This window comes from Vulpes lagopus, chromosome 24 (genome assembly GCF_018345385.1).
Source record: "Vulpes lagopus strain Blue_001 chromosome 24, ASM1834538v1, whole genome shotgun sequence".
NCBI classification, from domain to species: domain Eukaryota; kingdom Metazoa; phylum Chordata; class Mammalia; order Carnivora; family Canidae; genus Vulpes; species Vulpes lagopus.
This window is the reverse complement of record NC_054847.1, coordinates 17,578,236-17,592,093: the sequence shown is the minus strand read 5'-3', so window position 1 is coordinate 17,592,093 and position 13,858 is coordinate 17,578,236. Positions and strand designations below refer to the sequence as shown.

The 13,858-nt window shown below is 39.0% G+C and overlaps 1 protein-coding gene across 1 annotated transcript in view; it reads left to right on the top strand.

Moving 5' to 3' along the window:
- The first annotated feature begins 514 nt into the window (after positions 1–514).
- The window catches only part of MAP3K19 (mitogen-activated protein kinase kinase kinase 19), a 63,042-nt gene continuing 49,698 nt past the window's right edge, over positions 515–13,858 (top strand). The window contains exons 1-3 of the mRNA XM_041739976.1: positions 515–573; positions 5,030–5,065; positions 7,268–7,463. Of these exons, the coding sequence (XP_041595910.1) occupies positions 515–573; positions 5,030–5,065; positions 7,268–7,463 (291 nt within the window). The remainder of the gene's footprint in view (positions 574–5,029; positions 5,066–7,267; positions 7,464–13,858) is intronic.

Genomic DNA, 13,858 nt, shown 5'->3' with positions numbered 1-13,858 from the left:
TTAGGCATTCACTGCAGGTCTTGAAGTATATCCTCTGAGGATAAGGGGTGAACATGGGATTGTCCTTGTTTTGCATGCTTATCTTGCCACTATTTCTGAAAACATGTTTCTTGGAAACACATGATTTGAATGAATATTTCTCAAAATGAGGCAAGGGGAGGACTACTCTTTGAGGAACCAACAGAAAGATAGAAATAGAAACCAAATAGAAAGATTCATGGATTGTAGACCAGTCTGAGCCCAAGAATAATCCTGCAGAAATCCTAAACATCAGAATGTACAGTACTGGGGCAGACGGGGTGGCTCAGCGGTTTAGCACCACCTTCAGCCCAGGGTGTGATCCTGGAGACCCCAGATGGAGTCCCATGTCAGGCTCCCTGCATGGAGCCTGCTTCTCCCTCTGCCTGTGTCTCTGCCTCTCTCTGTGTGTGTCTCTCATGAATAAATAAATAAAATCTTAAAAAAAAAAAAAGAAGGAAAAAAGAAAGTACAGTACCTATGACTTTCTCCGGGCATGAAAGCTAAGAAAGAGTACTATCCTCCTGGCAGCAGAAACATGGAAGGATGCAGAAAGTAAAACAGAGTAACAGCCTGTACGTGCTTGGATTAGTGTCAAAGCACTTTAGGCTGAATGGGGTGATGAAAGGATATACATAAACCTAGCAATTTTACCCTGAAGTGTTCACTCACCAGAGAAATATGTGAGTGTGTGTGTGTGTGTGTGTGTGTGTGGTGTTAGCGTAGTAAAAGTGGTGAATATTTCAACATTGTGGTCAGGCTCTTTTGATTCAGTCCCTAGCTCTACCATTTATTAGCTTAAAATTTCTTCAAAGCCTTAGAGTTCTTCTCTGTAGCATGGGGAATGATGGTGATTATAGAATCAACTCTTTAGAGTTGTTGTGGAGGTTCAATGACTTCATTAACATAAAGGACTAACCTAGTAAGAATTTAATAAATGTCACCTGTTGTTACAATAAAATATTTGCACCCTTTGCAGTTGAGTATATATAACAAGAAAACCCCCAGGATCCTCCAGTAGGTGGCATAAAAATTCTAGCAGCACACAAATGGCAGATGACCTTATGTTTTAGAGTGCCCTGAGTCTACTTCCTCATGAGTGTTTTTGTAGTCCACAATTTAAAGCCTCTTTCATCTGGGTTTATTAGCATTTATGACTCAGACAAAAATATAGTCCATTTCCTAAAGACTTTGCTTGGGAAAAATCACAAATCTAGACAAAATATATGTTCTGATGTAGGAATGTCCATTCACTAGTGCTCTTTCAAGCATGATTCTAAGAATACAGTTTGGGGATATCCTATTGGAGTCTCTTGCTCTGTAACTTATATTTAGATTTGGAAAGGGATCCTTCTGGTACATTATGGCAATTACAAAGGTATAGCTTTCCTGGAGAATGTCTCAGTGGATAAGATGATAACGGCAATTGTGCCAACCATGGAAGTACACTAGGGCCCAACTCCTTCAAGCACTTAAACAGCAACTTTGAGGAGTGTACAATGCTTGTTTTCCTTCCTGGATGAGATTGTCCTGCCTTCAATTCTCAAAGCTAAATGCACAGTGGATGGTTGCCTGGGTGACAACCCGTAAACTAAGCAGTCTCTTTGCAGCTAACTGAAAGGTTTGTGCACACAGAACCAGCTTTAATTATTTTTTTAAGTACTTTGAGCTGTGCAACGTTGGAAAACAATCAAAGAAAATAAATCTGTATCTATGCTGCTTTTAAATGGATCCTTTACTGAAGTGTGGGTTGACAGCCTTCCCAGAAATCAGTGTCACAATAAATTAGGATGACGTTGACTGCTGTTTTTCTCGGTCTTTCTTCAACTGTGTATCCCTCGGCAAAACGCAGCCTAGGTAAGCCAAATCTCCACTTTTCAGCACATTTTAGGTATTGCCCTATGTTGCAGATTTTTTTCTCCTCAAAGGGTGCCCAGAGGAAGAACATCAGGTAAAGTGATAGAGAAACTATGTCCTAATCTGAAATAATTAAATCCTTAGAATTGCTATAATAAACTGTCTTTGATTTTTCGAGTATCAAGACAATCCTTTTTAATACTTTATGTAAATGCCTCTAGATCACAGGCTAAACTGGTAAGGGCAAGAAAACATACTTGCTTCGATTTAATTATACACAGAGACATCTTTTATTTTAGTTTAGTCACTTAAGTATGAACTTTGAATTGTGTAAGTCTTCTTGTAAACACTCAGTACTGTATATATGTGACCTGGCCATATTTTCTCAACATGAAAAGGGATTCCCATTGCTTTAAGTCTTAATTACAGAAGATTCCAAATGAAATGTATAATGTAATAAAACACTTTGTTTTACAAGGAGACTAACCATGCATACAGTGAAAGATAAAACACTGGGTTTACTAGATGCTAAACCAGAAACCCCTGTGGAATGAAACATTATTGCTTAAAAATCATTGATCAAAACCATCCTAAAAGGAAAATTGAGAAACGTTTTCTTATTAAAAAAAAAACTTGGACATGTGCACATTGAAGATCAGAAGAGGAAATGAAACTCACTAATAAAAAGCAATGTGGGTCTGTCCTTGTTAATTGAAGGAGCTTACCTGTGTGTAGGAATACTGCTATACACTGATTCAATCTTCATTGCCTTCCTCCAATGGGGGGAAGTGTGTGAGACAATGGATGACCAAATAATGACCACATTGCCAGTACTGTAGTGATTTGATTTGATAACTTTCAGTTTATAGTTCAGTTTCACTCTTTTTTTAAAAAAAAAAAATTTAATTCCAGGGGCACCTGGCTGGCTGTTGGTAGAACGGGTGACTCTTACCTCAGGGTTGTGAGTTCAAGCCCCACGTTGGGAATAGAGCCTACTTAAAAAAACAATAATAATAATTCCAGTAGACTGAACATTACAGCCTTATAATAGGTTGGTTTAAATCTTAATGTGTATTTTTTATTGGAATGGCAGATACTTGTGAAATGCTCTTGCTTAAAGGTAACATTAAAGAATTAAGCTGCAACTCCTGAACATCCATTGTCATTTCATTCCTAGGGGTGATAACTTTGCAAAGAAATATCTTTGGGATTTTATTTCCACTTTATGAATAAACTGGTGATATGAATATATATTTCTTGCCTCGTCGTTATTTGAATAGGTGAATTTCAGCTTTACTTTTACCTGTGGTTTTGCAAATACTATTGCATTTTCAAAAATAAGTAGATAAATCTAAGTTTCAAAGTCATTTGATGGGACAGATATGTACGCTGATTTTAAATTTTTCTATGGCCTAATTTTGAGTATATCTTTCAATCAGCCCCTAGCAACATTCCAAGTACACTGCTTATTCAATGTTAATGATAAGGATAATGATGATTAAGTGACAGCAGTCGACCAAATGTCTGCTTCCCTTAGAAGAGTTTAAAGAAAACAATCACTACTAGTGGGAGTATGAATTGGTGCAGCCATCCTGGAGAATAATCTAGCAGTTCGTGAAATTAAATACATTCGACTCATTCACCTTAGAGAAGCTTTTTGCACAGTGCATTAAAAGGCCTGAACAGGGATATTTCTTGCAGTGTGGTTTATGGAGTGGGAAGTTGGAGGCAATTTAAACGTCTGTAACCAAGAATAATCAGGTATGGTGGAGCCATACGATGCAGCCCTTAGAAGCAAACAACCAGAGATACACATAAGTACAAGATTAAAGCTTGTAAACAAAGAATTACATTAAAAGTAAGTAACATAGTTAAGTTTAAGACATGCACATACACATAACTGTATATATTCTTTTAAAGATATCTACTATCTGAGGATACTTCTTGGGTGCATCAGATTCGGTCCTGTGAGGCAGAGGGGAGTAGGAGAGGAGATAAGAGTTCAAGAAAGAAAAAATAAAACAAGAGGAAAACTAGACCCAGCCCCACACTGCTAATGGGTATAATTAATCTAACTCTCTCTACCCAGGATCCAAAGAAGTGAAAATAGGTCTATCTTACAAATGTTCCTTTAAATATCAGTTTCACTGAGTCTTTTTGGGCACTAGCACCTGCATGTCTCCCATGTGAGAGCCCATTTTGCCAACACCTGTGCTTCATTTTCCTCATCTATAAAATATAGATAATACTACTCTCCTGATGGTGCTGTTTGTAATTAAGTAGATAAAATATATGTAAAGCATTTAGAATAGCATATGGCATATAGTAAACATTCAATAAATGTTGGATATTACTGCTATTGTTATTATATGCTGCTGCTGCTGATGATGATAATGTAACAGCACTGTGAAAAAACGGGAGAGAGACTTGAGGAATTGATTTTCTATTTCAATTTGTTCTCTATTAGAAATTTAGGGGAAAAATAGTATTTATTCTAAGTAGTTTAAAACAAAGTAAGTGGTAATGTTAAATATCAATTAGAAAATAAAACAAGTGGCACCTGGGTGGCTCAGTCAGTTAAGTGTCTGACTCTTGGTTTTGGCTCAGGCTGTGAACTCATCCATCATGGCACTGGCCCTGCATCAGGCTCTGCACTCAGCAGGGAGTCTACTTGAAGATTCTCTCTCTCTGCTCCTTCCCCCATGCTCTTACTCTCTCTCTCTCTCTCTCTCTCTCTCTCTCTTTAGCACACACACACACTCTCTCTCTCAATTAAATAAATAAAGCTTAAAAAAGAAAAGAACAGAAAAGAAAACAAATTCCAAGAAAGATTGTGGATTGAATTCTAAACACTAAGTCAGTGTTTCCAGAAGTCATCTGATGATGGAAAAAAATCAATCACGTGAATTACTGAGCAAAAAAAAAAAGTGTGTCCTAGAGACAGTAAAAAAGTAGTTACCCAGAGTTCAGGGTCAGGGAGTTGAAACAGGTGGAGCACAAAGGATTTTTAGGGGAAACTACTCTAATAGTATAAAGGTGAGTATATATCATTATATAATTGTCCAAAGTCCTAGAGTGTACAACACCAAGAGTGAGCCCTAAGAGTAAATTCTGAACTTTGAATGATAATTATGTGTCAATGTATGTTCTTCAGTTGTAACAAATGTGCCAATGTGGTGCTGGATGCTGGGTATGTTTGGTGTCAAGGGGTATATGGGGACTCTACTTTCCACTCAATTTTGTTGTGAACCTAAAACTACTCTAAAAAGTAAAGTCTAAAATATTTAAAACAAGTCTATTAAAAAAACTAAATGAGTCTTTTAAATTATTTTAATTAAAACAAAAAATGAGAGGAGTCTCCAGCCTCATTCCATACATGCTAAAAAGGAACCTGGGAATCTTTATTCATAACAAGGGGACAGCATAATTTTCATGCTCAAACTAGTTTAGGAAACTGCACTATCCTAAAGCCACATTTCTTGGAGAGTCAAGGAAACAAGACACCCTACTTACATGCTGGTTTTGTTGCTGGCCTCATTGATTATCGTTCTGTAAAAGCAAATGCCTGCCCACTCCAACATCAGGTCTTCCCCGGGTGCCCAAACACATCTTCTTGGACCCATTTTTCATTTTCTAAGGCCAGTCACAAATCCTTAAGCTTTGCTTTCAACTTTTGCCTTTCAATTCTCTATCATAATAATCTTCTCAAAGTACCACTGTTCCTAAAAGGCACTACTCAAAACTGTGCATGGGCTTCCCCAACTATTTAGAAGTAAAGTGTAAATTTCCATCCTGTCCACTCTCTCCTCATTGACCCTGGCCATGGGCCTTGTTCATGCCCTTCCCCTCATGAAAACTGTCCTTTCCTCCTCACTCCAGCCCTCTAAATATTACCGATACCCTTTGCCGGGAGTGCTCCAGTCACATGATCATCTCATTTCTCTGGCATCATAAGATTCATTATTCATTGCTTGCTTTGACACTTAATCATAATTTTTTCTCCCATTTTGTCCTATTTTATGTTATATTTTATTGTGACAGGTCAATGAAAGTAACTGAAGGACATATATTATCCTCTTAAATGAATGGATGGATTTATCAAAGAGTATCAAAGAGTACTATTTCTGGAATGAAATACATGTTCTCTTTGAAAAAGAAGGCTCTATGTAGTTTGGCCTATGAATTTTGAAGGCATTTGTCTATTTAGAACATCAAAGACTAATTCTAGACATTTTCTTGTTTACTTTTGTTAACTTTTATCCACCAAATTGTACTATGAAATAGGTGTTTTGTTTTCTTGCTTTCAACAAAATGTGAGTTCATTGCAACTAAATTATCACTTCAATGAAATAGCATGTGCCTAGGTACAGTGACTATGGTATCAAAAGCTGAAGTTGGAATATAGAGTCTGACAAATGATTCTGGGCTGATTCCAACAGTAAGAGGCTCCATGGGGGAGGTAATCCAGTGACTTCAAAAATTGCACTCTAAGAGATATTTCAATGATTTGGATATTTAAATATTTAAAATAAGGACTTTCCTGGAAAAACTGGAACGGTGGCTACCATGCTCTTCAATGACTCACATTGTACTAGAGTTATTGAGGATACAAATGTGTAGGGCATGATATGTTCCTCCTACTGAGGAATTTATAGTATTGTTAGGAAAATAGGAGTTTCATAAAGAAAATAGTTACAGGGATTTTAATAAACAATGCTAGAGAAATAAAATCCTACACGAATTTTCACCAATAGAATGTATATAGTATTTCAGATCCTTACCAACCATTTGAAGGGGAGATTGTTATTTCCATTTTAGAGATGAGGAAACTAAGCTTGGAGAGGTTAAATGACATGCTCAACATTAACACTGTGCAGGAGGGATCAAACCCAGGTTCTTTCAGGCTCCAGACCCTCTGTTGTTTCCACTCTGATGTTGATCCATCCTTTCTTCTGTCCCACAGCAGATCTCACAAAGTGATGGTGAAAATTGTTATTTCTAATTTAAAACATATGCAAGGCTGATGGGATTACTGAGTTTTCCTCTATTTCAAAGTTGTCTTAAAACTGTTATTTTATACATAAAAGAAGAAAAAGGGTGAGGGATCCCTGGGTGGCTCAGGGGTTTAGCGCCGCCTTCAGCCCAGGGGGTGATCCTGGAGACCCAGGATCGAGTCCCACGTCATGCTCCCTGCATGGAGCCTGCTTCTCCCTCTGCCTGTGTCTCTACATCTCTCTCTCTCTCTCTCTCTCTCTCTCTCAGGAATAAATAAATAAAATCTTTAAAAAAAAGAAAAAGAAAAAAGGTGACACTAAAAATAGGTTATATTACATTTGAACCACCCATGCTTTGTTGGCTTTCATTTAATTAAATTGTTTCTCTTCTTTGGCAGGCAATTATATGGAATTAGCAAGATGAATAAAAATAAACGGATTCATGATTTTGTGGAAGTAGTTTCAAGGGGTGACATGGAACTCATCTGTGACTATATTACTAAAGTCCATTCCATCCTTGGAAACCTTAACTTACAGCATTCAAAGACTGGGAATACACCTCTTATTACTGCAGCAGAAGAAAATCTAACAGAGGTACCATGTGATGTCCTGGGGCCCCTGGGTAATCTTTAAAGCTAAGGATTCCAAGAATGGGATGTTTCCGAGTAGCATAATCACTTACCTCCATGAAAGAAGGTCTGAAGGCAGGCTTCAAGGGGAATAGGAAAGGGCTTAGAATGGGGACACTAGGATGAAAAAGACAAATTTCACTCAACTGAGCAGGTTGATGCCTCTATAAGTTCTTGAGAGTCTAAATGGAAGTGGACCCTCAACCCTGCCTAACCATCTCCATAGCCTCTTTCCTGACTATATTCTTAGTTTTTTTCCTTCTTTTGACTCCTTTCTATTAACACTTTTAAATAAATTATAAAATGTAGCTTATACGCTAAAAAATGTATATACAACTTAAAGAAAAATAATGACACTGGCACCCATGTACCTACCATCCAAGCCAAAAATTAAAATGTTGTCATGCCTCAAAAGCCTTCTATATGCTGCTCCTGAATTGTGTCCTCACCCTTCATAATCATTATCCTGAATTTGGGGTCAATCATTTCCTTTGTTTTGCCATCTCTGCTTATTTTCCTAAATAAGGCATAATTTACTTTTTCCTGTCTTTGAACTTTATAAAAAAACTCCTACTACATGCGTTCCTTTATAACTTGCTCCTTCTCTTCATTATTGTGTTTTTGAGCTTCACCCATTTTGAAGCACATAACTGTGTTTTTTATTTTTACTGCTATCTAGTATTCCATTTGTGCCACAACTTATCTGTCTGTCCTACTTTGAAGGACACATGGGTGCTTTCCATATTCATGTTATTAAAGACAATGATGCTACTTTCCATTAGAACTTAGTATGCTGGGATCCCTGGGTGGTGCAGCGGTTTGGCGCCTGCCTTTGGCCTAGGGCGCGATCCTGGAGACCCGGGATTGAATCCCACATCGGGCTCCCGGTGCATGGAGCTTGCTTCTCCCTCTGCCTGTGTGTCTCTGCCTCTCTCTCTCTCTCTCTCTCTCTCTCTCTCTCTCTCTATCTCTGTGACTATCATAAATAAATAAATTAAAAAAAATAACTTAATATGCTTAGATATCTCCTTTCTGATGGAGCATAAATAAATGAATACCTCCACTGATCCCACATTCTCCTCCAACCACATCCTTTCTTCACTCAGACTTCATCTGCAGATCTATGTTAAGAACTAGGAAAGATCTAAGATTTTACCCTGCTTACAAGTGAACAAGCTGGCCTGCCCCAATTTCTTAGATCCTCAGCATAAGAAATAGAACTGAGTTAGAGATAAAGGGCAGTTTATTACTCATAACAATAGTATTAGCCACAGGATGGTAGGAAGAAGACCAGGTGATTCCTGTTCAGACAGTAGGTTGGATTACAGGAGAGGACTCTAAATTTAGGGAACCCAAGTCTTTTGTAATGGGTAGTAAGAAAATCTACTCCTTGCTTCCAAGGCTATTCAGTAGACAAATAAGCTTGAGTATAAAGTCTGGGGCAAAGACAGTCAGTCCTTCTGCTCATAAGACTTGTAGAAATGTGAGAGACCCAGGGAGACTTGTCTCCTAAAAATATCTACCCTTCATTTCTACATTGTCTTAGCTTCTGGTGAATTTTCCCATGCACACACCATTCTGATTAATTTGACCAACAGAGGCTAGAACTAAATCCATTAATTTGTTTCATACATACAACATTCAGTTAAAGCTGCTATCAATAGAACTCCAAGCAGCAGAACAAGGCCATATTGTACACTAGTGTCAACCATGCCATCCATGGTCCGAAACTCCTCTGACTGAACAAATCCCATAAGCCAGATGGCTTTCTCCTTAAGTTCTCTGTTGATCTTCTCACTTGGTCCAAGGCATCAACCCAGGTATAGTAGTCTGTATTAACCATTCAGACTTCACCTTGGCCCACAAGGAGGAAGTCTAGGGCAGTTTTGTCATTCATAACAACCATGGCCAGCGAACTTGAGTGCTAACCTGAATGTCTTGCAGGGATGAGGTAGTATCATCTATAATTTTAGTTAAAGGCAGGAACAAATTTTGTTCTACTTTTTCTAATTGGACATCTGACTTAGGGATAATTGTCCACAAGGGGCACATAAATGACAAGTCAGCAATCCCTCCGGGAAACTCCCTCAAGTAACCAATGGTAGCTTCATTTTGGAGAAAGTTCTGAAGTCGTCTGAGGCTACATCATCTACTGATGGTATTTACTTGAAGATTTGAAGATCTCTTATGACCACTCCTAAAACACAAGTCTTTATGTTTTCAGGAGCCATGCAAGTTAATGCTAGTTTTCTCTACAAGAGATATAATCCTGAGAGTACCCCTTGGGGACAAAAAGGTGGTGTTCTCAATTATTGGGTTCCTCTAAGTGGGACCTACATTAGTCAGGGGGCACAGGTTGACAGTGTCTCCGTGTGATCTCTCAGCTGGCTGGTTGGTTTTAGGATTCCCAGTTCAATCTGAATAATTGAGTATGGCCCTTGATTTGAGAGGATTATCAGTCCTGTTTATCCCTGCCAACAGCCAAGCATCATTCATCCACCCCCACAGAATGAGAAGTGATGGCTGTGGGGATGGGAGTGGGAAGAAATCTGGAGGTGCATACAAGTGATTTACATGAAAAGTGCAAGAGGTGGGGCTGTCAGCTGCAATTAGAAATAGACTTCTTGGTAAGGCTAAGGGGCATTGGCAATCAAATCATGATCAGGACTGTCTGGCAACGGATGGAAGACCCAGTAGTCAGTTACATTTAAGGTGCTTTGAACAGTTCAAGAGAGACACATACAAAGACATTTTCTTTGACAAAGAAAACTCCCTGGGTGGTTCTAAAGAACAAAGGTCATCAACGTCACTTCCTTCCCTGTACTTTACGAGGTTGAAGATGCTCTCTCTTTAGGTACCAGGGTTGTTGGTCTCCCTCAACCACTACAAAGTCTGTGTATCCCATTTCAGTGGCTACAACTTCACCCCTATAACAGTTCTCTACTTTTTGTAGTTTTTGTAGTTTTTGTACTTCTGTCTGTGTTGGTGGCTGTGTTGCCATGTCTAATATGATGATGGATTCAGACAGCAATGAGGCAATCTGGGTTGTACAGCATCAATCAGTAGTTTTATTCCAGTCTATCTCATCAGAGAATGGATTCTTGCCATGGGCTTCTACATGAGATGACCCAGAGAGTTTGCTTCCACTGCTCATGGCCCTAAAGAGAAGTGTTTTTAATCTGCAAATCTATAATTTTCTAAGAGGCAGACCCAACAGCTAGGTTATTGGCAGCAGGCTAAGAATCAGTAAAAATATAGCAAGGCTCATCAAGGGGAGTATTGGCTAGAGGTATGAGAACAATCTTGAGATTTATCCACTGAGTGGAACAACCATGTCCATTGTCAGTTCTTCATAGCTGGCACTGAGGCCAACCAACTGCAATAGCCCAGTATGCACCCTTAAGCCAGTAGTTTTGCTTCAGGTGGTGGAATGGGGGGTTAAATTCCCAGCAAAGGAAAAGATCCCACTTTTTCATGTAAGGCAAAAATGTCAATGTACCCAGGATGGTTAAATTCTTAAATACACCATTTCCACTTGACAAGTAAGGCTTGTTGGGCCTTTCCTACCTTGTTAGTCATTGAGTTCTAGTTTCCTTCAAATGGGAATATTGGACCTGAGAGCCACAAAATCTCCTTGGATAATGCATTAAGTTTTAAAAAGAACCCACTAAAAAAAAATAATAATAAAAAGAACCCACTAGCAAGGTAATATAAGCATGTATTTATTTATTTATTTATTATTTGAAAAATAATTTCTAGACCCAATGTGGGGCTTAAACTCACAACCCCTAGATCAAGTTACATGCTCCACTGACTGAGCCGGCCAGGCATCCCTAATATCTGCTTTTTAAAAGTGGTATACCTACTAGACATGCCAAGAAGGCAACAAGTTCAAATCCTCAAGAAACGTCCAGATAGAGACTGCCTCCTTTCACCAGAAGTTCCCCAGCTGACAAAATTATCAGTCATGGAGACTCCAAAGGATCAGGAATTCTAAAGATACTAGCACTTCTCTGCATACTAGCTCATCATGATCAGAAGGATCCTCTTGATACTTAATGGGACTGAGAAGTGTACATGTATACCACATTAATTCTGATACATTCAGAGAGAAGCCACAGCAATAATCCACTGAATTGGCCCAAAGGGCCCTGCCTACAGAATCATACAAGCTTTCCTTCCCTACTGAAAACTTTCCTCAAACACCATTAGCTGAATCCAGACACTTATTTTTCCCAAGGGATAGGCAGAATGATGACTTGGGAATCTGAATCTAAGAGAGCCATAAAAGTTTGTCTCTCCATCCCTAACATTCATCAACATAGTCATGTCAGTGCCTTTGAAGACTTGGTATCCTTGGTCCCACTTAAAATGATCTTTTTCCTCAAAGCGGCTGAGGTCAGAGGATAGAGGGAGGGAGGGAATAGGAATATGGTGAAGGAGAGTGGCTCCAGACCAAGGCATATTTACTTTTGGTTTCCAGAAGCATTGAAGTTTCTTGCTGTTCAACAAAATGATCTTTTAATGTTTTTGGTCCTTACAAAGCCCCCTATCCCGTGTTGAGGTCATTATTACTGACACCATCTATTTTAACCTCAGGGATCCTTGACTTAGTGGCCACAGCCACATTGCTTTCTGACTGGAGCTGCAACCCTTTGGTTGACTCAGGCTTGGCTTTCATAGCAGGATTTTTTTTTTAAGGATTCCACCTTAATCTGAATCATTTGCTGACCCTTTGTCATGATAACATCTTTACATTTTCACCTGGTTTTAACATAAAGGATAGGGACGTTTTCTAGGGCAGTGGGGCTAATCACAAAAATTTGCTAGATTTCTTTGTGTCATTTCTGTCTTTCCAGGGGGCCATCTTCATCAGTATTACAAACCAATCCAAGCCAGTAAGAACCTGGAACCCTACTTGATTTATCATGGGAATTTGTCTGCCTCAAGGAAATCTCCCCAAAAGGGCTAAAGTTCCCTTATAGTAGCTAAAATCCACTGCAAAAAATTCTAAGAGCTTTATCATCATTAAATGGTTGATAAATGGTTGTCAGCAGGAAGGGGTCAGCTGTAATATAACTATTATCACCCTTCCTTAACAAACATAATGCACCTCACTACCCATATCCCAAATGAATGAGCCAAAGTTCAAAGTTTGCCTGGTTTTTGCCTGCATTAGTCATGAATTTTCCTTCTTTCCTGCTAAGTGAAGATAGGCATCTCTGTAACTGTTGTCTGAAAGGGCATAGAATTTTCTGCCCACCCAGGACAAATCTTGTATTATTTGTTATAGTGGCATGGACTAAGGCTGACTGCCAGATTGGTGAGGAAGACAGCAGCCATAGAAAAAATTATTAAAAACCAGGGAGCAGTTGTTTTTGAACTTATTTTCTGGTACTCAGCCTTTAACTACCACCCGGTTCCTTAAAGGGCCATTAGTAGTCAAGAAGATGGAGGATCGTTTATTGCCCAATTGACCATACAGTTTGGTCAACATATTTGCTACCGCTTCCCATGAATTTTCTATAAATCTCATTAATTATCTCATGAAGCCCTCATTCTTCCTAGGTCATTTTTGTCTCTCTCATCATCTCATCTTCCGAAGCATCTGAGATTTTTCCTTACTTGCCGCCCAAAAGGTCAGCCTACCACATTTTCAGAGTCTGACAAGTCCTGGGTCAGAGAAAAATGACAGTTAACTATTCCCAACAGTAATGGTCAGAGTATCAACACTTCCTGTATTTCCTGGAGCCCTTTTCCACAGGGCTACATGAAGAAGTGATACCCTTATATGCAGTGGGTTGAATAAAAAGAGGGGAAATCTGAGTCTTTTATAATGGGCAGTGGGCATGTTTTTCCAATGCTCCAAAAAGAGACACTATCTCTATCTTGCAAAGTCATTCACTATATAAACATCTTTGAAAGCATAATCTAGAACAAAGGCAGTCAGCACCTCTGCTCACAAGACCTACAAAAACACACATTTCTGTGTGGAGGAGAATTGTCTTCCAACAGCCCCTCTAAAGGATGTTTCTCTGATCAGTCCTCACTGCCTCCACTTTCTCACCTCTTCAAATGACTGCAGTCTGGCATTGTTCCCTACCAGTCCATTGAAACTTCTCTTGCTGATGTGACCTATAATGTGCTTCATGACCTTTCAGGTCTTAGCCACATTAGACACCAATTTTTCTGGAAATGCTTTCTTCCATTAGCTTCCTTTTGGTTTTCCTCCCCCCTCCCAGGCAATATCTCTCTAGTCTCATCATGGATTCTTTCTTTTCATCCATTAAATATTGGTGTTCCTTAGTAATATAGAGATGGATCCCAGTTCTGTGCCTTAGTCCACATCTCTCACTTAAA